Source organism: Triticum urartu, chromosome 7A (assembly GCF_056163025.1).
Source record: "Triticum urartu cultivar PI428250 chromosome 7A, HENAU_Tu73, whole genome shotgun sequence".
Lineage (NCBI taxonomy): Eukaryota > Viridiplantae > Streptophyta > Magnoliopsida > Poales > Poaceae > Triticum > Triticum urartu.
The window spans coordinates 634,135,713-634,162,451 of NC_141879.1; the positions used below are offsets into that span (position 1 = coordinate 634,135,713).

The 26,739-nt window shown below is 46.6% G+C and overlaps 1 protein-coding gene, 1 long non-coding RNA gene and 1 pseudogene across 2 annotated transcripts; all 3 read right to left on the bottom strand.

Moving 5' to 3' along the window:
• Nucleotides 1-10,675: 10,675 nt before the first annotated feature.
• On the bottom strand, nt 10,676-11,947 carry LOC147960864 (uncharacterized). Its single transcript, XR_015609920.1, has 3 exons — nt 11,784-11,947; nt 11,618-11,702; nt 10,676-10,884 (listed from the first exon to the last, which is right to left on the bottom strand). It is a non-coding gene; the product is annotated as an uncharacterized LOC147960864 (long non-coding RNA).
• A 1,313-nt stretch (nt 11,948-13,260) lies between these two features.
• LOC125521072 (uncharacterized) lies at nt 13,261-15,538 on the bottom strand (annotated as a pseudogene).
• Nucleotides 15,539-23,195: 7,657 nt separating this feature from the next.
• Nucleotides 23,196-24,832, bottom strand: LOC147960865 (uncharacterized). The gene is made up of 3 exons (XM_087535726.1): nt 24,329-24,832; nt 23,891-24,185; nt 23,196-23,236 (listed from the first exon to the last, which is right to left on the bottom strand). The coding sequence occupies exons 1-3, from the start codon at nt 24,830-24,832 to the stop codon at nt 23,196-23,198; spliced, it is 840 nt and encodes a 279-aa protein (XP_087391852.1).
• Between the last annotated feature and the right edge of the window lie 1,907 nt (nt 24,833-26,739).

Sequence of the window (26,739 nt, forward strand, 5' to 3'; positions counted from 1 at the left end):
TTTCCGTGGACCTGCTTTTTTGATAGACTTGGTGTATGGAACGTAGGTTTTCTAAACCGTCAGATTAGAAATAAGCGTTTTTGATTGTAGAATGCTGCCTGTCCCTTGGTTTCGCTGGATCAGGTCTACAAGCTTCCCGCGCGGGTGTACACCACTTTTCTGACACCTTTTGTGCTAGCTATTCGTAGACGCGGTGCATGGGCCGAGAGTCGGGATAGAGGTCCAACAACAGACTACTTCTTCTCATGGAAGCAGTGTACCGGTGTATATCTCTTTGTTTTGCCTCCTTCGCCATAGCTCTACCTTTTTTTCAAAATGAAAAGTGCTTGGCTCCTTGGGTCACGGCCGGTCTCACGGGTCAGCCATACCTCTAGCCCCTGCGACTTGTACAGCTACGAAGTACGGGTGCGTGCACGCAGAACCACCCAGACACCCATAACCTATCATATTTTTATACAAGAGGAGAACCAGTTTTACAGGACTGACAAAGTACAACAACAAATTGATTGGATTGGATGGCAAATGGACACCACACCAGAATACATAGGCTACTCCCTTGCACCATACTCAGCAGCCCACTTGAGGAACGACGAAAGCTTTAAATAAGCAATGGTCAATATTAAGAAAGAAGCAACATTCTAGACATGATCATAAATGCAAACCATGTTGATTCGCAACAATCATAGTAGGTCGACATAGTGCTGGTGTGTCACAATATATACCGGACCAAATTAAAGAATACATGGCCCAAGCTGGACAATGCTAAACAGTAATAACATACATATGCAGAACTCATGTGCATATTCTTTTATCAACACGTAACATACAAGTGTGGCTGCAAGTGTTGTATATATGTGTAAGACAAGTCTACTGAAACAATCTAGGCAAGCATACAGAAAGCTTGACAACAACAGCATTTATCTCACCGTGTCAGGAACAATTTGGTCTGCACCCGTCTTCAACATGTAGCACTTAATAGCTTCAGTTAGAGCATCATCTTCAGGCTTTATCAAGGGATAATCATTGTCACGGACATTTGCTTCACCCTATAAGATGCAGAAATACAGACTCAGTCTACTAAGACACCACTGACATTGGTAAATCAAGTGCTTTATGTATGCATGAAATGAACGCATCCAAACAAAGATCAAAGATAGCCCCTTACCTGCTCTACAAGAGCGAGCGGTTGTGCCGATGCGAAACGATTGTGCATCGCCATGTCCCCGGGACCGTGTGCATCTTCACCTGGAATCGGCACCGCAAGATCGCTCGGATCCGCCTTCGAACCCTTCAGTAGATCCTTGGGGGTAGCCGAGAAGAAGCGCGACGGAGCGTGCGCCTGAACCCAGCTCGCCCCGTGGTACCGGCTCCTCCTCTTCCACCACTCCTCCGTGTTGATGCCCGGCGCCAGATCCATCGTTCCCAGCATGAGTGAGATCGCGTGCCGCTGCATGGCAAGATGGCGGCGCCCCGACGCATCGGGGACCTCTACTGCCTTGGCGAGGTAGAGACTGGGAGGGGGCGGCGCGGTGTAGGGGGAGCGGCCACATCTCGACAAGCCTCGCCATAACCCGCGCCAGGCATGCTCTGCGCCGGCAACTAATTGCTAACCCTCGCGAAGGAATCAGAGGAGGCGGCGAGGAGTGGGAGGGGAGAGGAGAGAGAGAGCTGAAGAGGCGGGGATGGAATGGGGAGAGGAGAGAGAGATGAAGAGGCGGTGTGGGGGCGGAGATTTCCGAGGACCTGCTTTTTTGATAGACTTGGTGTATGGAACGTAGGTTTTTTCTAAACCGTCAGATTAGAAATAAGCGTTTTTGATTGTAGAATGCTGCCTGTCCCTTGGTTTCGCTGGATCAGGTCTACAAGCTTCCCGCGCGGGTGTACACCACTTTTCTGACACCTTTTGTGCTAGCTATTCGTAGACGCGGTGCATGGGCCGAGAGTTGGGATAGAGGTCCAACAACAGACTACTTCTTCTCATGGATGCAGTGTACCGGTGTATATCTCTTTGTTTTGCCTCCTTCGCCATAGCTCTACCTTTTTTTCAAAATGAAAAGTGCTTGGCTCCTTGGGTCACGGCCGGTCTCACGGGTCAGCCATACCTCTAGCCCCTGCGACTTGTACAGCTACGAAGTACGGGTGCGTGCACGCAGAACCACCTAGACACCCATAACCTATCATATTTTTATACAAGAGGAGAACCAGTTTTATAGGACTGACAAAGTACAACAACAAATTGATTGGATTGGATGGCAAATGGACACCACACCAGAATACATAGGCTACTCCCTTGCACCATACTCAGCAGCCCACTTGAGGAGCGACGAAAGCTTTAAATAAGCAATAGTCAATATTAAGAAAGAAGCAACATTCTAGACATGATCATAAATGCAAACCATGTTGATTCGCAACAATCATAGTAGGTCGACATAGTGCTGGTGTGTCACAATATATACCGGACCAAATTAAAGAATACATGACCCAAGCTGGACAATGCTAAACAGTAATAACATACATATGCAGAACTCATGTGCATATTCTTTTTATCAACATGTAACATACAAGTGTGGCTACAAGTGTTGTATATCTGTGTAAGACAAGTCTACTGAAACAATCTAGGCAAGCATACAGAAAGCTTGACAACAACAGCATTTATCTCACCGTGTCAGGAACAATTTGGTCTGCACCCGTCTTCAACATGTAGCACTTAATAGCTTCAGTTAGACCATCATCTTTAGGCTTTATCAAGGGATAATCATTGTCACGGACATTTGCTTCACCCTATAAGATGCAGAAATACAGACTCAGTCTACTAAGACACCACTGACATTGGTAAATCAAGTGCTTTATGTATGCATGAAATGAACGCATCCAAACAAAGATCAAAGATAGCCCCTTACCTGCTCTACAAGCGCGAGCGGTTGTGCCGATGTGAACCGATTGTGCATCGCCATGTCCCCGGGACCGTGTGCATCATCACCTGGACTCGGCACCGCAAGATTGCTCGGATCCGCCTTCGAACCCTTCAGTAGATCCTTGGGGGTAGCCGAGAAGAAGCACGACGGAGCGTGCGCCTGAACCCAGCTCGCCCCGTGGTACCGGCTCCTCCTCTTCCACCACTCCTCCGTGTTGATGCCCGGCGCCAGATCCATCGTTCCCAGCATGAGTGAGATCGCGTGCCGCTGCACGGCAGGATGGCGGCGCCCCGACGCATCGGGGACCTCTGCTGCCTTGGCGAGGTAGAGACTGGGAGGGGGCGGCGTGGTGTAGGGGGAGCGGCCACATCTCGACAAGCCTCGCCATAACCCGCGCCATGCGTGCTCTGCGCCGGCAACTAATTGCTAACCCTCGCGAAGGAATCAGAGGAGGCGGCGAGGAGGGGGAGGGGAGAGGAGAGAGAGAGAGCTGAAGAGGCGGGGATGGAATGGGGAGAGGAGAGAGAGATGAAGAGGCGGTGTGGGGGCGGAGATTTCCGAGGACCTGCTTTTTTGATAGACTTGGTGTATGGAATGTAGGTTTTCTAAACCGTCAGATTAGAAATAAGTGTTTTTGATTGTAGAATGCTGCCTGTCCCTTGGTTTCGCTGGATCAGGTCTACAAGCTTCCCGCGCGGGTGTACACCACTTTTCTGACACCTTTTGTGCTAGCTATTCGTAGACGCGGTGCATGGGCCGAGAGTCGGGATAGAGGTCCAACAACAGACTACTTCTTCTCATGGAAGCAGTGTACCGGTGTATATCTCTTTGTTTTGCCTCCTTCGCCATAGCTCTACCTTTTTTTCAAAATGAAAAGTGCTTGGCTCCTTGGGTCACGGCCGGTCTCACGGGTCAGCCATACCTCTAGCCCCTGCGACTTGTACAGCTACGAAGTACGGGTGCGTGCACGCAGAACCACCCAGACACCCATAACATATCATATTTTTATACAAGAGGAGAACCTGTTTTACAGGACTAACAAAGTACAACAACAAATTGATTGGATTGGATGGCAAATGGACACCACACCAGAATACATAGGCTACTCCCTTGCACCATACTCAGCAGCCCACTTGAGGAACGACGAAAGCTTTAAATAAGCAATAGTCAATATTAAGAAAGAAGCAACATTCTAGACATGATCATAAATGCAAACCATGTTGATTCGCAACAATCATAGTAGGTCGACATAGTGCTGGTGTGTCACAATATATACCGGACCAAATTAAAGAATACATGTCCCAAGCTGGACAATGCTAAACAGTAATAACATACATATGCAGAACTCATGTGCATATTCTTTTATCAACATGTAATATACAAGTGTGGCTACAAGTGTTGTATATCTGTGTAAGACAAGTCTACTGAAACAATCTAGGCAAGCATACAGAAAGCTTGACAACAACAGCATTTATCTCACCGTGTCAGGAACAATTTGGTCTGCACCCGTCTTCAACATGTAGCACTTAATAGCTTCAGTTAGACCATCATCTTCAGGCTTTATCAAGGGATAATCATTGTCACGGACATTTGCTTCACCCTATAAGATGCAGAAATACAGACTCAGTCTAGTAAGACACCACTGACATTGGTAAATCAAGTGCTTTATGTATGCATGAAATGAACGCATCCAAACAAAGATCAAAGATAGCCCCTTACCTGCTCTACAAGCGCGAGCGGTTGTGCCGATGCGAACCGATTGTGCATCGCCATGTCCCCGGGACCGTGTGCATCATCACCTGGACTCGGCACCGCAAGATCGCTCGGATCCGCCTTCGAACCCTTCAGTAGATCCTTGGGGGTAGCCGAGAAGAAGCGCGACGGAGCGTGCGCCTGAACCCAGCTCGCCCCGTGGTACCGGCTCCTCCTCTTCCACCACTCCTCCGTGTTGATGCCCGGCGCCAGATCCATCGTTCCCAGCATGAGTGAGATCGCGTGCCGCTGCACGGCAAGATGGCGGCGCCCCGACGCATCGGGGACCTCTGCTGCCTTGGCGAGGTAGAGACTGGGAAGGGGCGGCGCGGTGTAGGGGGAGCGGCCACATCTCGACAAGCCTCGCCATAACCCGCGCCAGGCGTGCTCTGCGCCGGCAACTAATTGCTAACCCTCGCGAAGGAATCAGAGGAGGCGGCGAGGAGGGGGAGGGGAGAGGAGAGAGAGAGCTGAAGAGGCGGGGATGGAATGGGGAGAGGAGAGAGAGATGAAGAGGCGGTGTGGGGGCGGAGATTTCCGAGGACCTGCTTTTTTGATAGACTTGGTGTATGGAACGTAGGTTTTCTAAACCGTCAGATTAGAAATAAGCGTTTTTGATTGTAGAATGCTGCCTGTCCCTTGGTTTCGCTGGATCAGGTCTACAAGCTTCCCGCGCGGGTGTACACCACTTTTCTGACACCTTTTGTGCTAGCTATTCGTAGACGCGGTGCATGGGCCGAGAGTCGGGATAGAGGTCCAACAACAGACTACTTCTTCTCATGGAAGCGGTGTACGAGGCGATGAGGACGACGAAGGGCCGAGAAGAGAGCCGTGTCGGCGCCGGGCGCCCCCCAGTGCGCCGGGTTCGGTCTGGGTCCGCCGACGCTGTTTTCGGCCCAGGCCGGCGAAAATCGGGCTCCTGGGGCGCGACTGGGCCGATTTTTCGGCGCCGGCACAAAAAAAACGACTGAGAAGGCCTTCCTGGGGCGCGGCTGGAGATGCCCTAAGGTTGTAGGCACAATAAAGGAAGTCATGCTTAGAAGCAACCAAAAATTAGACATTTATATTCATCATGTGTGGTACTCCCTCCGTCCGGAAATACTTGTCCAAGGAATGGATGTATTTAGATGTATTTTAGTTCTAGATACATCCATTTGTATCCATTTTTACGACAAGTATTTCCGGACGGAGAGAGTACATATTAGGGAACATAAAGCACATACTGATACATTTCTAATAAGATTAAACACAGTACATTCACTTCTGGTCTACAATATTCTGGTGGAGCTCCCTGCCTAATTGGTTCGAAGTGGTAAAGGGCCTTTGTAAATTGTTGTTGAGACATCATGTGAATTTTTTTATGAGTACTTTAAATTAAGTGCAGGTATTCCAAGGCAGCTTGGGCAACATCGCCTTGCTGGTGCATTTCGATGATCTTTTTTAGTGCAGACTGAGCAACATCAAGCCAAATTAGACAGCAAAAATAGTACTGCCAACATGCACCTCCTCTTGAGTAAAATTGACTAAGCTGAATGCTATGTCCTACCGATGGCAGTGCTAACATAAGCAAATGCTTCATGAAGCAAATATGGCATTTTAATAAGCTTGGTCAGTACTGCATGAAGGCTGACAACTAATATTTTACAATTGTTCCCTCCATTCAAACATAAACATTACTACCAATGACTGAAAATAAAATAGATGGCGGTGTCTCCTTTTCCCCATCCCCTCTCCACTGAGAGGTCAGCCACGATCATAGCTGATTCAAAGTGATGATATACATTCCCCATATGAACATGTTATGCGGAGAAGAAACTGCAGAAATTTCTCAAAAATGAAGGCGAATCCACATATGAATGTTACGCGGAGAAGAAACTGCAGAAATTTCTCAAAAATGAAAGCGAATCCACGTATGCTCTGTATTTATGCAGTGGTTTAGTGGTATGACTCTGCTTGAGAATGTGCATGCTGACGCAAACTATTATTTATGCATGCATCATGCCCAAATAGATCTCATTTTGCTAGCCTAACTAATCCATTCATGTTGCAAAAAGAAAAAAAAAAGGAAGAAAGAAAGTTCAAGAAGATGGATATGTTCACAACTGGATATAACAGGTTCAGCTTAAAATAAATAATAAAAAATGGTAAAACCCAAGTAGATAAAATAATCCACTGTTCTGTCTGTTGACATTGGTAACTTGCCATAATATGGAATCACTTCACAGTGCCACTCACCTACATCAAGTATAGTTTATAGCAAGCATGCAAGTATTGGCAGTGTTAGTTACAGAAAAGGATTGGGAGCAACACTATGCACCTTCAGTTTGAGAGCTTGTTCAAAAACCGTCGAAGGGAAGCTCTATTTCAGTACGGCCTCTTGGCCACTGCTCTTGGCCGTAACGTGGTCACCTATGTATGTATTGTTGAGAGGCATGTCCAGCAACATTGCTATGTCATCTGAAATAGAATAATTTACAAAATTATGTAGCAAGGGAGATACCTAATTACCTTTTCCTGATAACACAATCTTAATCAAGGTCAAAGAAAGAGAGAACATCCAATTATTAATCTTGATTGCACTTCATGTCAATTCATGTCTAGATTTACTCCATTGACATTAGACTTTAGAAGTGCAATTGTTAACCAAAGACTGACATTATAGCTTTATCAAGTTACTCATGATGGACACATACAGAGTCAGGCTATAGCGATTAATCAGGCGTGTAACTGAACCGAATTATAGCAAAACGAATTCGCGCGGTGGATCTTGTAGCGAAATTGTTCTCCGGCCTCTCCTTCGTCATGTTGCTCAACGTCTCTGCCAACAAACACATAGGAGAAATACCGCAGCACGGGTAGATCAACACGCTGCCGGGGAGCCAGTACGCCAACGACACTGACCTATGCTACGTATCGGTGCTGCCATGCAGCAAGCCAGCGACCGGCTGCCAAGAGCTAGCATGTCTGGCCTCTTGGACGCTGCTCCTGGCCGTGGTGGTCACCACCGGGCTAGCATTTGCTGCGTCGATCTGGGCGGATGCAGGGTGGAAGGCACGGATACTGAGCAACCTGCAGGACAACACCGACAAGGCAACGCACGGATACTTGATTACTGAGCGTCCGAGGCGACGCAGCCTACGGCGCCGGTTCCGGCGAGTGACAAGAACAGCATGGCCACGGCGGCTGATCGCGGGCACGGCTGGGCGGCGTGCTTTCCCGCGCCCGAGATGGTTGCGTACAGGCGGGCGCTACATGACGCGACTCCGGCGTCATGGAAACGACCAAGAGCCCTGGAATGGCGAGGCGGCGCATGAGCATGGGCACATATATAGTACCTCTGGCTCTGGTCGCCTCACGAACGACGAGGCTTGCAGTGTCACAGTTCCCTCCGTCCGCACTCAGGATCCACCCATCATCGAAGTGGGGGGCCATGGGGGGCGGTCGCAGCCAGCATGAAGGGGCCATAGGAGTCAAGGGCCATGGTGCTGACGCTTTTTTGTTACCGAAGCGTGAGGCGGAGGACGACACCCGACGGCCGTGCTGCAGGTCTTCGAAGCGTCCGCGGCGAAGATGACGCGCCACAACCTCTCGTCCGCACCGCCATGTCCCTGCACCCAGTCCTTCTGCTTCTACCGGCAGAAACCGAAGGGCCGGAGGTCATCAGGTTGTGTTCATGTGCTGCAAGCCTTCCGAAGATTGTCGACGCCGGTGGTGTCCGGCAACAACGGCCCGCTGGAACTCACGTGCCCACACACCATTGTCGCGTTCATGACCGCCGCCATAGTCTACAATTCTGCATGCACCTCCCTCCAGGCACCTTCCTGTGGGCGGCGCTGCCGCCGACGGCACGGACGTCGCCGGGGTTGCCGACCATGATCTTCCGGAGATCGTCGACCACCGTGAAGACCATGTCGGAGGTAGCGGCGATGGAGGCCGCCGTGTCCGCTAGGCACACTCCAGCGGCGATCAGGGCCTCTGCCCTAGCCGGCGTGCGCACATATGCCATCACCGTGTACCCGACGGCCTCGCTAGCTGAGACTCCGCGACACCTCTGATCGGTGAAGCAGGGATTGAAAGGGCCAAACAAGCTTCAGGTTAGGTGACGTGCTGTGTTAGGAATTATTTGAGTCGGTTCAGTATACGTACGAGGTTAGGTCGTATTAGGAAAGGTTTGTAAACCGGCGTTGTACCGGATCGCGTCGTGTTGGACCTGTGCCGTGTTGGACGTGATTTGTATCCCTATATAATGCAATGAAAAGGACCATGAAAAGCAGCTCGTATTGCTGCACCAAATTATCTTCTTTCTTGTTCGTAAGTTTAGGGTTTGCTTAGCTTGAAATTGAGTTCTTCAGATCAGATTTTTGCCCTGTGATCCATCATAGAGGAAAGAGGGTCAAGGTGAAGACGGCTAACTCGAGGTCGATCGCAGCAGCCGCGAGCTTGAAGCGCAGACGGGTTGGATGGGCTACCGCCACTCCACGGCGGACTGAGGAATGGCGATGCTGGGAGTTAACGGCAGGGCAGATTTTATAGGTTCACTAGTAGACTGCCCGTGCGTTGCCACGGGCTCTTGAAATATTTTGCAAGAGTTACAGGTTAACTTTTTAAGGTCTCGCCCCGCCGTAGATCCAGACCCCCGCCATTGATTCCACCCCGCCTAGGCCGTTGCCTGCCACCACGCTGCACCATCGTGTTCGCCTCCGCTCCGCTCCGGCCACCCTGACCCCGCCCGCCTCCTCTCCGGCCGCCTCCGCCTCCGGTCCATCCTACGCCCCGCGCCGCATGTCGCCGCCCCGCTCGGCCCCCGCCCGCTCCCCGAAGACGCCGAAGGGAAAGTCTGGTTTCTTCGGCATGAGGGCGAACCCTTCCGGGAACTTCGGACTGGAGTTCTCCGACGCCGGGCAGCGTTGGTGGCTCAGCACGTATCCCACCGCCGATGAGGCCGCTCGTGCCTACGACGTGGCGGTGTGGCGTGCCGGACGACCGAAGACAGGCCTAAACTTCCCGGAGGTCGAGTCCCAGGCGATGGCGGTGTGACTTGTGCTGCAGGGCATCCGGATGAAGGAGACGCCGGCTAAGAAGGCGAAGAAGAGACCGGCAGTTGTTGTCGCTCCCGGCGAGAGTGACGAGGTGGCAATGGCTTGGTTTGCGCGATTTGCAATTTTCTGCAAAGCCATCTCTAATGAAATGCTATTTGCTATATTTTTAAATAGGAAAATTATTCCGATCAGCCAGCCATAACTCAGCGGACCAATCTCTATTTGCTATAATTTTTAAATAGAAAAATTATTCCGATCAGCTAGCCATAACTCAACAAACCAATCCAAACCCATATTTTCTAAAGTAAATAAATTATTTCCCTTGATAGATCAAGATGCCAAAGTGTCGTTTGCCCGACTGCTATGTTCCTACACACGCAGAGCAAATTATTTTTCAAATCAAGGAATTAAGAAAAGGAATAATATCACGATGTTCGTGGCACTTGCCAGGTCTGCCATGCTACCATGGCATCGTCTTTTTAGTCTCTACCCACATGCCGAGTTGAGAAATAATATACCCACTGCTAATACACTCACGTACATAATGGCCCTTGGCTGATTGATTTGGCTGGCTGTTAACACAAGAACACAACACACAAAATCAGTCAATGGCCACACGTATGCATTGTTTACTTTATTCCAATTGTGATGCAATCGTGACACCTACTCGCCCGTCACGGTAATTTCCTACTCGCCGCTGGTGCCAACCGCTCGACCTCACCACCGCCGCTCACCACTCAGTCTCCACCGGCTGCCCATTGACTCTTGCACCACCCGCTCGCTTGCTCGGCCCAATGTTGTTGATTGGAATGTGGGACTAAAGGTAATCCATGGACAGGTTTTAGTTCTGCTTGGCATCAATCTTTGGTACTTGTTAATCCATCTAAGGCTCAAAAAAATCGACTCTCAGACAGAAAAGTGATCTAACTCTATTGATGAGCACAACAGTACATACCATCCCATCATGATGTTGCCATCGCTCACACTTGATGATTACATCTTGTTATTTCTAACATGTACACCATCGGGCGATTGCTTTATTAGAAATATATTTACACAATATGATCAGAGCAACATCAAGGAGTCGGATGCTGGTGCACAAATTCTCCTCAAATTCCACATGCAACCCTTGTAGAGAAGAACGGCATATTTTTCTTAGGTGATTTTTGACCGAGCTCCTATAGAAAAATTCAAAGAAATCATGAGGAGCATGGAGCCAAGCAAACTAATCAGAGTAAATCATGAGAGGAGAAGCCTCTCAACCTACCACAGGGAATCGAGTCAACATTAATTCGTGTAAGAATTAAACCATAATGTAGATCAACAACCCAATAGTTGATAAAATAACCCTGACACAACCCATTAATACAATATATGGTCACAGGAAGTAGATTGAGATTATGCAGATATCATGATCTACGAACCATATCTACGAATATTGATTGCAAAGTCACAAACAGAACCTCCTCACATCACAAAACAAATGTTTCATCAACAGAAACTCTAGCGAATGCCAATTGGATAAGTAAGATAAAGACATCGAAAAAAAGAAAAGATAATTCATTCTATTTTCTTACTTGACATCATAGAGAATGCAAGTCAAAGATATTGCGATACATCTTACCCTTCTATAAATTGACTGCAAGGCACAATCCCCAGCAAAATATACAGAATGAATTGCTCCTATGGTCCAAGTATTGCATAAATAGTTATATATAGACTATTCGACAGTGAGCATAAACATGGCATGCACTACCAAAATCCCTTTGCTATGGAGCTTAGTCTGCATGTCTATTCGTCTTTCCGTAAATCAGTTGTGGCCAAGATGTGCTGACAGCTCACCAGCCTCTTCCCGTTTACCAATAAAATCAAAGCAGCTCAAAGCAAAAAAAAGAACATAGATATATCTACCTGATGTAATTGCTTGTAACTCCAGAGTGTTGGTAGAGTCGAGAAGAGAACACCCAGCCAATGTTACAGCAAATCGATCTGCAGTCTTTTTTAGGGACGGCACCATCATTAGAGGTCCCAATTTTAAATCAATCTGCAAGAGATGGAGATGCGACTGGAAGCTTACGGATTTGATGCATCAGAACAGCCATGGCCCATGGGCAGAGGAGAAGTGCCGGCAGCTGGGGATCTGACGTGTCACAGACAACATGGGTAGAGGAGAGGCGGCGGCAGATCAAGCCTTGGGCGTGGCAGGCGGAAGCACACTCACCCCTACTGCACCCTTCTTACTTCCCCGTCCTTCTTCTCCTACCTCTCCTCCCTGGATCCTCCTCTGTCTCTCTTTTGTACAAGAAAAATCGAAGCCCCGCCATGACCTTGAGCTCCCCCTGCCAACCATAGAAATTAGATATTTCCTAATTGTTTGCATAACAAAAAACATACTGGCTCCAAGAGAATGAAAGACTAACCTATTGATGAGCACAACAGTACATACCATCCCATCATGATGTTGCCATCTATCACACTTGATGATTACATCTTGTTATTTCTAACATGTACACCATCGGGCGATTGCTTTATTACAAATATATTTACACAATATGATCAGAGCAACATCAAGGAGTCGGATGCTGGTGCACAGATTCTCCTCAAATTCCACAAGTTGTAATTGAAGAGAAAACTGAAAGAAAGCTATTAGTAATACCAATTTGACCAGACACACCACACCACTAATGATAAAATAAAAATTTAGAAGTTCCTAAAGAGACCTTATATATAAGAAGTGCAAGATACTGATGAAACTACCAAAGCCACCAGATCTTAGTACAGATTAGTTAAGTAGACACTACTATTTTGTAAGGATGAACTATATTATGGATTTTATTGGAACAAGAAAATATCCTATAATAGCATATTATACAAAGGCACATAAAACAATAAAGAGAAGTAAAAGTGGTAGCGATGAACTTATAATAATAATAATAATAATAATAATAATAGTAATAATAATAATAAATGGATAGCACATGACTCTTTTTATACGACTCATCAGCAGAAGCAGTGAGCCACGATGGAGTTTTCTTGGGCTCAGGCTTTCTGCACACTGCCATATAGACCAAGTCAAACATGGGTGGGCGGCCAAGAATGTTGGGTTATAGTTTTACAGATAAAGAGAGGAGAAATCACTTTGGCCTATGAGCACATCATAAGAGAAGGCAACATCACACACACATAAGTACTTGTAACTGAATTTAAGGAGGGCACAATATGTTGACATAGGTGTGCCTACCAAAAAGAAATGTCTAAATGAAAAAAATCAATTGTTTAGTAATATAATACTACAATGATGGTGCAAACTAAAGTCTAAATCATCAATGGCAAATCCACGGCACACAAAAATTCTTCTCCATAATCGATTTGCTCTCTTCGTCCAAATGCCCAAACTCATAACATAGCAGAATAGCCTGAATGGAATAAACCATATCTGAACCATCATATGCAATACATGAACCATGTATTGAACTTAATTGATGTTTTACTACCGAACATAGCAGATTAGTCTCTATGTGCATGTATTACTAATTTACAGCTGAGCAGCCACTCTAATGTAATGAACTTAAGAACTGTTTGTTCCTCTTAAGCAACCCTGCAGTTTTCATGAAAACTTTGGCTGTAGTGGTCCTAAAATCACAGATACATGTACCTCTACATCCACTTGGAGCTTCTTTGCAGCTTCCTCTCTATGTTGCCGGACCAATCTGTAGATAAAAAGAATAAGGTAAATAATTGTTGTTTTGTTTGCCAATAATCAAACAATTATGATATAGTAAGAAAAAAGTTAGTGGAGGTATAGGAAGGACAAGTAGTTCTACTACACACAGATGATTAGGGGTCAGAGGGAATTCAAGATGAACCAAGACAAACTTCAAAATTCAGTCCTACAGTTGAACATCAAATTCAAAGCAAACGGGGAAGAATCAATGGGTTAGGGGTAAGGATGCAAGTGTGTGTGTTTGCGTGTGTGTGGGTGGGGGGAGGGGGAGGGGGAGCCCACTAAGCCGCTGCGCTGTCCTGTGAAGAAAACCCGCAAAACGGCGTCGGGCCAACCACATCATGTCAAGCGGTCTCAAATAGTCCGACCGCTTTGTCGAGCAGACGTCGCACCGTCTCACGTATCCTGCGAAAGGGAGAAAACTCTCCTGAGAATTTCTGTCCTTCTCGACGCGATAGAGGTGCACGACTGTATTGTATAACAGGCTCATCCCACACAGCGTGCGCTCCTCAATTTGTGCCCCAGCGACAACATCAGGCATGCCATGGAGCTCATGATGACCCAGTTGTACAGTTAAACATCAAATTCAAAGCAAACAAATTCAAAGCAAACAGGGAAGAATCAATGGGTCAGGAGTAAGGATGCAAGTGTGTGTGTTTGCGTGTGTGTGGGTGGGGGAGGGGGGGACAGCCCACTAAGCCGCTGCGCCGTCCCGTGAAGAAAACCCGCAAAACGGCGCCGGGCCAACCACATCATGTCAAGCGGTCTCAAATAGTCCGACCGCTTTGTCCAGTAGACGTCGCACCGTCTCGCGTATCCTGTGAAAGGGAGAAAACTCTCCTGAGAATTCCTGTCCTTCTCGACGCGATAGAGGTGCACGACTGTATTGTATAACAGGCTCATCCCACACAGTGTGTGCTCCTCAATTTGTGCCCCAGCAACAACACCAGGCATGCCACGGAGCTGATGATGACCCAGTTGGTCCGGCTGTGCGCATCAGCTGAGGGCGGGTGGTTGTGGTGGCGCACCCGGTGGCAAAGAGTGTGATGCGGCAATGAGTGTGCAGCGTGTCCACGGCGGGCGGCGAGGCGGCGCTGCTGGAGTAGGTGCTGGAGATTGTTCATGTGCGTGCAATAGGGAACCTGATCGGGACCTGAATAATATGGCAAAGGATACACTCTCGCCGGTGTGTGTGGTGCAAGTCAGCTTGTACCAATGCCTACCTGCTCTGTATTTAGCCATCCGTCACAGTTGCATAGCGCATCTTGTGTAGGTTAGCTATACTCCGTAGGACGACGAACACCCGCGTTAGCCAGTGCGGGCTGGTCGCTGCTCGCTCCACTTGCATCCAGAGTCAGGGGTAGGGATTGAAGGGAGAAACAGTTGGGAGAAAGCCACCGCCGCTGGCACCATCAGGAGGACGCGCAATCTCCGGGTGCGCACCACCATCAGGAAAAACGGGCCTCTACTCAGACCGGAGAGGGCAGGACCGCCGCGTGCAACTACTGGGAGGATGAACGAATCAATGTGGCAGCCATCGGTGACCGGCTCGTGGGGCGAACAAAGGACGGCATATCTACGTTGTGTGGGCTGCTACCACTCGTTGGCGGCGGAGAAGATCTACAGGGGCGAGGGGAGCGGGCCATCAAGTGGGGGCGAATCGAGATCTGAAGGGAGGGGTACTCACTGACATGGCCAGTGTCGCAAGATCGCCAAGACGGGGGCTGCCGAGTTCGATTGGCCGGAGTCTCGGGCTTGGGCTTTGGCGATGCCTTGGCGCGCCTCGGACGGACCCAGCTCATTCGAGACCGGTGCCCGGATCCGTCTGGTTGGTGCTTGCGCACGACGACCCTGACAGGATGATGACCAGAAACCGCCGCCACCACCACCATTCGTCGTGCGTATGACTGCCTGCTGCTGCCGCCGCCGCCACCGCTCCGACCTTGCAGGGCATGAAAACCCTTACGGGCAGTGCCTGCGCGGACGAAAATAAACCAACGAGAGAGACGGTGGTGGGATATGACGCGAAAAAAAACCGACGAAAATAAATCGAACGAAAATAAACCGGACGAAAATAAACCTGGAAGCGAGACTACCAACTGCTTCATTAGAAGTAGAGATATGGCGGTGAAGCTGTGGTTCAACCGTGCACGATATTTGCCTTCGAGAAAGACGTGGGTAGATGGGGAGAAAAGTGCTAAAATATTTACAGCATCATACAACGTGGCAGCGCCAGGTATAACCAACAACACATGGAAGGGAAAAAAGCTGCACCTGCCCACACTAATCCGCGATGGCCGAGACAATTCTGGACATGCAAATGCAACCAATAGGCAGGCGCTGCATACACAAACTGCCAAAAATGCTAGTCAGCAAGATCCATTTGATCTATGTAGTCAAATCAGATACATGCACTCAAGCACAAACTCACAATACAACAAAAAGAATGTCTCAATCCCATGTAAAATCATTGGGCACACCCAAGATCCTACCCAGCCAGATCCCTCACTAAATAAGGTGTCGCCTCCCCACTGGCCCGATTTTTACTGGTAGGAAAAAGTCAAGAAAACAAGGAAAAGGAAACCTGGCCAGGTTTAGTATATGTACTAGCTTATCACCGCGCGGCGGCACACCGCGCCCGTCGTTACTGTACGGTTATATGGATTATGTTTCTTCTTTGTAATAAGTGTTGTTATTTTAGGATGCCAGATGATCGCATGAAAACTATGGATGTAGGGAAAAAATGGGAGGATGACACATCTCTAGTAGGGATAATTTATTTTGCCGAACGTGGCGCGGGTCATTGCCAGATTAGATGGCCTGGTGTAGCCTCCCATTGGATTAGCTCCTATGATGAAGTAGTTAAGAGAAACAAATAGTCGGAATTATATATACATGGTATGTAGTTAATAATTTTTTCTTCTTTCATGCATTTTTTTTGCATAAGCAAAGTATTTTTATTTAACATGCGCCTAAAACAAAAACAAAAACAAACTAATGTGACCAAGTACATTCAGCCCATGAAAGGGAACGCCCGTCGCCAAGTTGGCGACATGTATGGATCATGCAAGGAGGGAAGAGTATGGATCATCGACCATAGCTTAGTCACGGGCGCGCATCACTGGTGTGACCACGTGCATAGTCTGTGCAGGAAGGACGTGCGTGGTCAAGGTGACCACGTATATGGATCATGCGATGAACGACCCATGCACGCAGCTACGCGGAATTAAAGTAATGGAAAAGGCTCCTTCACGTGTAAAGTAACATATTATTAGGCAGGATAAAATATCACAACATGACTAAGATAGTTTATCATGCAGATTTTATTCTCATCTAAATGAGTGTCAGTCACACCCTTTATCATATGGTCCTTCAAATTCAGTGGTGCTCATCATGAACTGCAGAGTGACCAGGATGCTTGTTCAAAATATCTTTTGAAATCAATTAAAATACTATAAATTAAAATGTGAGTAGGATCACTTAGCCATGCTTCATAATTGGAAAAACAGGCGCCATGAAAGTACATGCCACTCAACCAAAGAAAGATAATGGAAAGTTGCCCGAAATGAGCACTAAAGGTATGCCATACACCCCGGGGGATTGTAGTTCAATTGGTCAGAGCACCGCCCTGTCAAGGCGGAAGCTGCGGGTTCGAGCCCCGTCAGTCCCGAACTAGGGTTCAATGAATGAAGAAATTGATATTTCCTTTTTCCATGAAAAAAAGGGGCAGGGAGCAAGATCAAATACCCACAGGGCACCCTTACTTCACTTTTTTATTTTGCATCTCTCATTAAAGAGGGAGGGAAGGCATATAGGAATTCTTTTTCACTACTCGTTGTTGAGACAATTGAAAATTGTGTTTACTTGTTCTGGAATCCTTTATCTTTGATTTGTGAAATCCTTGGGTTTAGACATTACTTCGGGAATTCCTATTTTTTTCTTTCAAAAGAGTAGCAACATACTATAAATTAAATCAATTAACCATGCATTGCTGAAATAACCATTCCCCAAAGTCTTTCACTCTAATATTTTTCATTCTTCTCCGTTGTTGTATGCATCCATCACCAACTATCCAAAATAATGTATCACCACACACACAAAAGAACACCTAATGCTGATGCTACTGCTACCGCCTCCTACTTCTAACTAAGATCTACCTAGCGCTAACGATCAATTAAATATAGTGATCCATGGAAACCAGGGGAGACAGTGGATGCTTGGTCGCAGAGAAGAGAGCAATATGCATCTCAATACGTCCACTCGTGCGGGAGATTGACCTTGCAGGCCACGGCGAGTGGCCTGGAATGCGCAGCGGTGGTATTGACATAGTGCTCGCATTCCTGGCTTGCCTGCATCGCGTTGCTCCGTTGGACCAGTGCGTCTGTGAGACAAAAGGAATTCGAAATATGGCTATTCATAACCACAAAGAAAGGTATCATTGACATTGCTAGTGTGTAATGAGAAGGAATTAATTACCATAATCAAGAAGGAAGGCCCCGGGATAGCAAGGACTGAAGGACGGGCACCGAGGTCCTCGACATTGAGATTTAGAGCCTGCACGACGGAATCATGGAGGAGCCTGAGGTCAAGCAGAACCACGGATTTTAACTAAAATTACTTTCGAGGGCAGGCAAAAGAAATGGGGGCCGACAAGGGGACGCACTGGTTTCTTCTTGGGCCAGCTCGGCGCACAGGGTAAACACGTCGGTGCCGGTGCACTCGCGCTGGGCTCCAGGAAGGGTGATGAACACGACGCGCTTCCCGGCCGCAGATGGAGCATGGTGCGACGACTTCTGCAGTGGCGGCCAGGCCGAGGGGTTCAGCCTGAGCGGTGGCCCGACATCGGTGGAGCCATGGCCCTGCACGCGCGTGATCCTCCTCCCACACTTCCTCGTTGCGGCAGCGTTCTCGGCATCGTCCACCTCGTGCTCCCTCGCTCACCGCGTGGGATCATGGTGTAGGCCACCGCCAGCATCACCGCCTGCGCAAAGAACATGGCAAGCAGCATCGCCCTTTCCAAGAGCACCATAGCGATCTAATCCCTCTTGTCCCTCACCCACGTGAAAGAGTGCGAGGCTGCGGCCACGACCGAGGAGCATGGCGTAAGCGGCAAGTGTGTGGTGGCCGCGACGGCCACATGACAACAGAGGCAGCGGCGGGCGATGTGGGTGTAAAGGGACGCCAGCCGGAGAGAGGCCAGAGGCGCAGCTTGTTGATGATGTTCATGGTGCCGCTAAGCTCGCGCCCATTCAGCCTGCCGACAGAATGGCGTCCCGCCGTCCCGTGTTGTTCAACCGTACTCATGATGGACGCCGCGAGCCGGCTCTCTCGTCGACCTCCTGCCCACCCAGATCATCGGCGCATCGCCATCGCATGCCACCGGAGCCCTACGCCCGACGTCATAGGGAGTTGTCACCTCTGTTGATCTGGCATTAAAGCTACGAAGTTTGCGAGCATGGAGAGAAGCGCGCCATGGTCGTGCCTCCGATGGGGTAGACGTAATCCACCAGCAGACACCAGACCTCCTTCATATGTCCACTGCCGCACATGTTGGCTGCCGTCAAGACCGGCGTCGGTGCCGATAGCCGTACAGACACGTCGTGCTGACATCGCACATCCTCGTCCACGTCGCCGTGCTTCTGCAGTCTGCATGCACTCTGGCCGTCGCATCCCACGTAACGCCAGCAACGGTACACACCAGCCAAGCTGCGTTACGACGCCAACAACCCTAGAAAGGAGGTGGCGATGGACGCGACGGCGCAAGATAGAAGAGAAATTGGTAGACAGAAAATGGGGGACAGTGCCCGAGGAGCGGGTGGGAGCCTAACGGCGAGGAGTGTCGGCCTACGGCCAGGCGTGGGCGACGGCGAGGAGATGTAGACGCTACTGGGATTGGAGTGAAGCATGCAGAGACACCAGGTGAGCTCGAGCGACGACCAACCACAACACCATTATGGCTGGAGGAAGAACCAACCATGCAATCAATGCAAACGAAGAGGAAGAAACAAAGCTTACAGAACAACTGAGATACAACAAGAAGAAGTCCTATTTATAACCCACGACAAGATGGGAAAAAGGAAACCAAAACAAACACGAAAGGTATAACAGTGGCGTGTCTAGATTAATCGATGAGCGGCAGCCGTTTAGAAACAGTGGGACGTCTAGATCAAACAATCATCTGAACCAAAATTGCTGAAGACACCCCAAGTGCACACGAGAAAATGCGAATCAGTTAACAAAATTTTCACGAAAGGCCTACAATCATCACATAAATGTACACCGCAACATCCCAATTTAATCCACGTGTCTGCACTTGATAGGCTCTCACGTCGCTATCAAACACGTGGTGAAACCTGAGAAGGTAAACTTCCCTAGATTTAGAGGCTTGGGTATTTCCTGGTTGTTGCAGTGATTTTGAGTATGCATTTGCAACTCTGACTTTTATTTGATGATGCATATGTGGGCATAAATTATCTATTTTTCTAAACACAACACACACGCATATACTCACGCTTACACTCAACTCTATAAACACATACACGCACATACTACGTGTATGATCCATCTACTCATCGATCACTGATATGTGCACATAAATGTAGACATGTCTCCCTTATTAAGGCCCCTCTTATTTTTTGTACTACTACCTCCCTCCCGATTTGTTAGGGCTCGTCATATTTTTATCAAACTTTGACCATTTATTTGAGTAACAAAATGTAAAATATATGCTGCAAAAAGTATATTATTGAATTTGTATTCAAAAAAGTTTCCAACAATATAATAATCTGAAAAAAATTTGTTTTGTATTTGGAAAAAATGGTTAACATATATAAATAAAGTTCCAGATGTGCACATAAAAGGTACGATCTATATGGAAATAATGCAGACATTTGTTTAAAAAATAAACATTAAAACGTATATTTAAAAAATGCTAATCATGTATTTTAAAAATACGAAACATGTATTAAAACTGTACGGTGTTTATGAAAAAAAATGTCAACATTCGTTGAAGAGAAAAGGAATAAATCAACATATATTTGAAAAGGTGTTCAAAACATGTATTTGAGAAGAAAAAGTAGTACATCGTTACTTGAAAAATGTTCGACGTGTATGAGAAAAATGTTCCACGTACACACTAAAAATCATGTCGACCACCATGGACTACATCGCACAATACGCGCGCGCATCGTTTCCTAGCCCAACTCGGTCGACCACATCGCATGTATAGGTGATATTTTTAGGAATGTTTTGCTATCTTATTTGCATTCTTCTGAGTTCATATGAATTTGTTATGAATTTTTAAAGTTTCGATGAAACAACTGTGGCCAGCTGGAAGGGCATTCTCATGACCTAAAATACTTTTTAGGGGCAAATTTGAGCACATCAAAAAGTTAACGGTAATTCTGAGAGTGGACGCAAATTAGTGGCATAAATATAAATGTCCCATGAAATTTTGTTTTGAGCCAAACATTTGCATAACGTTACTTGCACTAACCGATCAAAGATAGTATGAATTTTTTACAACTATAAGGCACGGCGCAGGCCGTCTGATTGGACCGGACAAACGAGAACCATGCGGGAATGCTGTCGGGCCTTCAGTCGCAGAACGGACCAATTTCACCTTCGGGCTGCGGCCCAGATTGACTCTATATCTATGGTCGCAGAAAAATGGTTTTTGTTTTGGATGAATTTATCTGCTGGGCAGTAAGTTAATATGCCACCAATAGGTTTTGGGGCAAGTTATGAAAATGTTTTTCAGTGTATTTCTTCTATATTATGAAATTGTAAATTATTTATGTACTGTTGAAATGAGAAATATGGGCCAAATTTTTTTTGAAAATTACTTTAAAGATGAGATAATTTAATGTTTTTCCGTGGGTTATGATGGACCTAAGTATGGTACCAGTCATTTTATTTATCTTCAGTGCCTTTTAAGTTGTTTCTGTAATTTTTATATATTTATGCACTGAAAATAAATTTGGTTGTCTGATATTATGCTGAAATAATGTTTGAATTTCCTGAATACAATTGAACCAATTGGAAATTGTATTTAAAAAATTCATGTGGCATTAATGTTAAATGTCATTTCATGGCACATTTTTAATGAAGATCACCTTTTAGCATCATTTTAATGCCAAAATTCATCTTGTAAAATAATACATTATTCACCATTATTACTCACTCACTAAATTTTCCAAAAGTTATTATTTGGAAAAATTATTTTAGTGTGGTGTTTATGTTGATGCCATACTTGTGGAGTTGTGGTCTTTTTTAATGATGTGATCATTATCAACGAGCACATGCCACCTTAAGGAAATCTTGATTTCCGCGTGGTTTGGTTTTCCACACCGCACTATTCAGCACAACAATGTTTGGCCAACATGCCTAACGGGCAAAAATAATGTTTTATGATTGCGCATTTTATCTTATTTAATGCACTATAGAATAAGTATAATGTCCTAAAGTGGTGTTGACAAAATTATGGTTTATTCTCTAAACTAGCTCGCTCCAGAATAAGTATAATAGAGCATGACTCGCTCTATTACTCAAATAAACTAACTACAGTTGGTAATTTCTTTCTTGAGTGATTAGAGATAAGTTTATGAGGCGAATATTCTTTCCCTGGTTAAAATGTCATCGAAAAGAGAACTGACCTCGACACAAGAAGCTGGTCTATAAAAGTTACCGTCTCAAATGTAAGCAGTCCAACACTGAACAAACACTTAATGAAGAGACCCCATGAGAAAAACGGTGCGGCAAGGCGGGCAACTGCTTCTAGTAAGTACACTATCCTTCAAGGCAAATGTGCGAAATTTCAACCGAACTGTAGTCAATCTTTTGAACATGGAACACAAACGACGAAATCCACATGGCTTTTACAACCCCTGCGACCTTTCTGTGTTCCATCCAAACTCAAACATGTAAGAGAAAAACAAGAAGCAATCAAAAGATGCGCAATTTCTTACCAAAAGTTGTTATACAACTATTGCAGCAGATAAAAAATCTCTTAATTTTATTAAACAAAAGTCAGCTGATGTACAAAGCATGCAAACAATGTAATATGCAGAAACTAGTATTCTTGTAGTGTTATATGGGATCAAACCTGAATTTTGTTCACATTTTATTCAGAGGATTTGCGACATGTGCTAAACCAAATATACTCCAGGCGCGCAGCAAAATGCAGCAAGTCGCCTGCATTTTCATTTTCTTAGCAAACATAGGTGCATTAGCATCGCCATATTCAGAATTATACTGTAGGTGCCAATGAAAATGACTGAAACTTATAGGCAGAGTGTCCGGGCGCGGTGCATCAGCATCGCCACGTTCAGAATTCAACCTTTGGTAAAACACAAATTCATTTCTTGCTGATGGACTGAAACTTTCAGCGGAGTAACGAAACTCAAGTGCTCAACTCACTGCAAGAACCACCACATTTGTGTCCCTGTCAACACCAGATTCTTCATCTAAGAGAAATGCAGGTAGCAACGGTTAAATAGTGCCCATTGTCAACACACTACAGACTAATGTCGCCATACCACTGATCAAACAGTTTCTGAATATTAAAACCGTGATGCCAACGCAAATAGGTTTCTCTTATACTGCCTGAAGAACAAACCAAAGTTTAGCTAGCAGAAACACATTAAATGTTGGGTTTTCCTGAACCCATATCTCAACGGAAGGAACTGGGTTCTAATGTCATCGTATCCGAGGCGGCGACGCTTTTGAAGGCGACTTCTAGCTAGGGGCCCTGTCTCTGGCATCTCTCTACTCTGCATCGACATCCGCATACCGCAGCGCCGCATGGGCTGAATTAGCAGAAAAATAGTTAAGCAGTTAAGCATGAGGTTTCAAAGGTACTGCGACAAGTTTAAATAAGAAGATCAAAAGGAAAGCTGAAGTACGAAACCTCAAAACAATGTAATGTGTTGTGGAACAGAACCTGAATTTTGCCCAGGCGTTACGGTTACAGTAGGCTAAAAACAGAAATGATCTTCTCTATGAAGCTGAACTAGGCAGACCGAACTGATTTGGGTTTTCAACTTCAGAAAGTTTTCCACTAGCGGCCTATGGTATTAAATTGGAGAACTGAATCATCTGAATCAAAGCACAATAGTTGCCATATCAAGGTTCAGTGTGGCATCAGACAACCTTCAGTTGACTTATGAAATGATTTTCACCCCAACAAACAACTGGCTTCAGACAACCTTCAGACAAGCATAATGTGGTGCCTGTTGAGCACCTACTGACTTGATTCAGCAACTTTTACTGATGTCTAGTACAATCCTACAGCAGTAGATTCCTAACTGAAACAGCAGCAAAGGTTTTTCAGACTGTTTTCCAAGCACGGGCAGATGAGCGCTCAACTTAAATGAAACCCCCAAAAAAACATCCGGACAAGATCAAGACTAGTGCAAATAAGAGTTTCTTGCCAAAGGAGAAGAGCGGGAAGGGACTCTCACTGGGCGTCTCGATGATGGCGATGGCGACGTGGAGGCTCTGGCGGCTGTTGGGCAGGTCGACGACGAGCGGGAAAAGCCGGGCCTCACATGTGGGGAGGCACATGACGATGTCGTCGGCGCCCAAGTTTGCAAGGAGGCCCACGCCCAGGCCTAGCTGCCCGGCCAGCTCCTCCCTTAGGTGGAACACGGATCTCCCCCTGAACATGATCGTGCCGCTGGCGAGGAGGTCCCCGTGGTAGCTCCTCCACGCGTACGTGATCACCCGCGACGGCACCATGGCGGCGGGGAAGGGAAGCTGCAATACGAATTTGAGATCAGGAAGCCAAAGAAGACGCAAATTCGGCAAGAACAGAGCCAAGAATTTGCGATCTCTGCGGCTGAAATTAAGTCAGGGAGAATCAATCAAGAAGCGGGCATGGTGATGGCGGGCTCACTCACCCCGGTCGGAGGTGGAAGGGGAGGCATGGCCTCCCTGGCGGGGACGTGCTCCATGGCCCAGTGCATCATCGTGCTGACTCGGTGGATGTCGTTGATGTAGTCGACGCTGGCGCCGTCGTTCCAGGGGAGGTACCTCCCGTTGGCGCGGAGGAAGCGGCCGTTGAAGTGCTGGAGCAGGACCTCGTCCCCGGAGTCCGACAGGACGGCCAGCCAAACGAGCGCGGTCTCATCCGTGTGGTTGTAGTTCCGCTGCTCGATGCGGAGCCCGCGGTGGCCGAGCGGCGCCGGCGCGGTCGTGGAGGCGAGGTAGCGGCCGTAGGCGGCGCTGTGGAGGTGCAGGTAATGCGCGTCGTCATCCTCGACCAGATGGACCGCCCAGGCCACGTTCATCGAATCCCGGCGGTGGTGGAGGGAGACGCCGTGGCCGTCCTCGTCGGCGTGCAGGTACGCGCCGCGCACGGGGTTGCGCAGCCGCACGTGGTGGCTGTGATGGAACTGATCCATCGGTCGCAGGCCGGTGCCGCTGGGGAGCAGAGGCGCGCGGTGGAGAGGGAAACCGAGCAGGGAAGGCGAGGTGGGGATGGTGACGGTGGGTTCTTGGTTTCTTGGCGCTCCGGCGAGTCGGCGACGGGGAGGATGAGAAGCGAAAGTTGTTGGTTGGTTGAGACGGTTACGTTCGAGCGCCAAGGCGGTTCAAGAAGCCGTCAACAGGTGGGTTTGCGGGCTTTTGGGCATAGGAATTCCATCCAGCGGCCCGCATGCCAAGATCAACTTCCAACAAGAGTGTCGCGCATCATGAATCGATGGCCACGCGGCTCTGTCTCGAACACCCCTAATAAAACAAAAAAGGCTCTGTCTCAAACAGAAAAAACCCTGTGTTTTTTCTACAGATGAAATTTTTTTAGATTCTTTTTGAAAAAATCATGGAGTTGAAAAAGATCACGAATTTTAAGAAAAAAAGTTCATGAAATTTAGAAAGTTCACCAATTTCGCCTCCAGGCTACGGCCTGGTTTGACTCTATATCTATGGTAGTAGAAAATGGTTTTCCTTTTGGGTGAATTTATTTGTTGGGCCAGTTAAGTTAATATATAACACTGATAGGTTTTGGGCTGAGTTATGAAAATGTTTTTTAGTGTATTTTATGTTATATTATGAAAATGTAAATTATTTATGCACTATTCAAATGAGAAATATGAGCCCAAATTTATGTTGAAAGTTACTTTAATGATGAGAGAATTTTGTAATGTTTTTCCGTGGGTTATAATGGGCCTAATTATGGTATCAGTCATTTTATTTATCTTTAGTGCTTTCTAAATTGTTTCAGTTTTTTCTGTGTTTATGCATTGAAAATAAATCTAGTTGTCTGATAGTATTATGCTAAAATCATGTTTGTATTTTTGAGTACGGTCGAACCAATTGGAAAATGTATTAAAAATTCAAGTGGCATTAATGTTAAATGTCATTTCATGGCAATTTTTTAATGATGATCACCTTTTAGCATCATTTTAATGTCAAAATTCATCTTGTAAAATGATATATATTCACCATTATTACTCACTCTCTAAATTTTCCAAAAAAATATTATTTGGAAAATTTAGTTTAGTGTGGTGTTTATGTTGATGCCATCATTGTGGTATTTTTTTAATGATGTGATCATTATCAACGAGCACATGTCACCTTAAGGAAATGTTGATTTTCGTTTGGTTTGGTTTTCCACACCGCAGGGATGGCAATGGGTACCCATTACCTGGGTACCCTGCGGGTAAAAACCCTATTAGGGTAAGGGTATGGGACATAAATTTACCCATGGGTACTTAAATGGGAAAATATGATACACATTGGGTAGAGAGGGTACGGGTATGGGATCATATAACCAATGCCCGTGTACCCATGTACCCATTTAAAATGTTGACAAGTGTTTTTTTTAATATCCTAACATATTAACTTTCCCCCCTAAACGTGCTAGGTAAAAACCTCTAATGTGCAGTCAAATTATCTCTATATTTTCATGATTTTGTGAACTTAAATTGTATGACCATGTGTTGTTATTTATGATTATGTGTTGTTTAACATTTTTATGTGGTTCTTTATAGGCAAGTATTTTTTTGTTTATGAGAATGTGTTGTTGTACATTGTTGTTTAAAATGTATTGCTATTAATAATTTATGATTATATGTTGATTTCTACAACTATTTTCTGTTAAATTTGATGTGTTGTAAATGTGGGTATTTTTACCCACGGGTACCCATATACCCTGTCGGGTGATGTGTATGGGAAAAAGTTTTACCCTTGACAGGTATGGGTATGGGTGATAGGTAAGTTTAGGGTGAACGAGTAAGGTTATGGGGTGGCTCCACCCGTACCCATACCCTGCGGGTGCCATCCCCTATGCACCATGCGGCACAATATG

Excerpts from the sequence above, each read along its gene's own strand:
- LOC147960865 (XM_087535726.1), bottom strand. The coding sequence starts at position 24,832 with ATGGATCAGTTCCATCACAGCCACCACGTGCGGCTGCGCAACCCCGTG. Across the intron at positions 24,186-24,328 it reads CCCTTCCACCTCCGACCGGG|CTTCCCTTCCCCGCCGCCAT; the intron begins GTGAGTGAGCCC and ends TTCGTATTGCAG. Across the intron at positions 23,237-23,890 it reads CGCCATCATCGAGACGCCCA|CCCATGCGGCGCTGCGGTAT; the intron begins GTGAGAGTCCCT and ends CTGCTAATTCAG.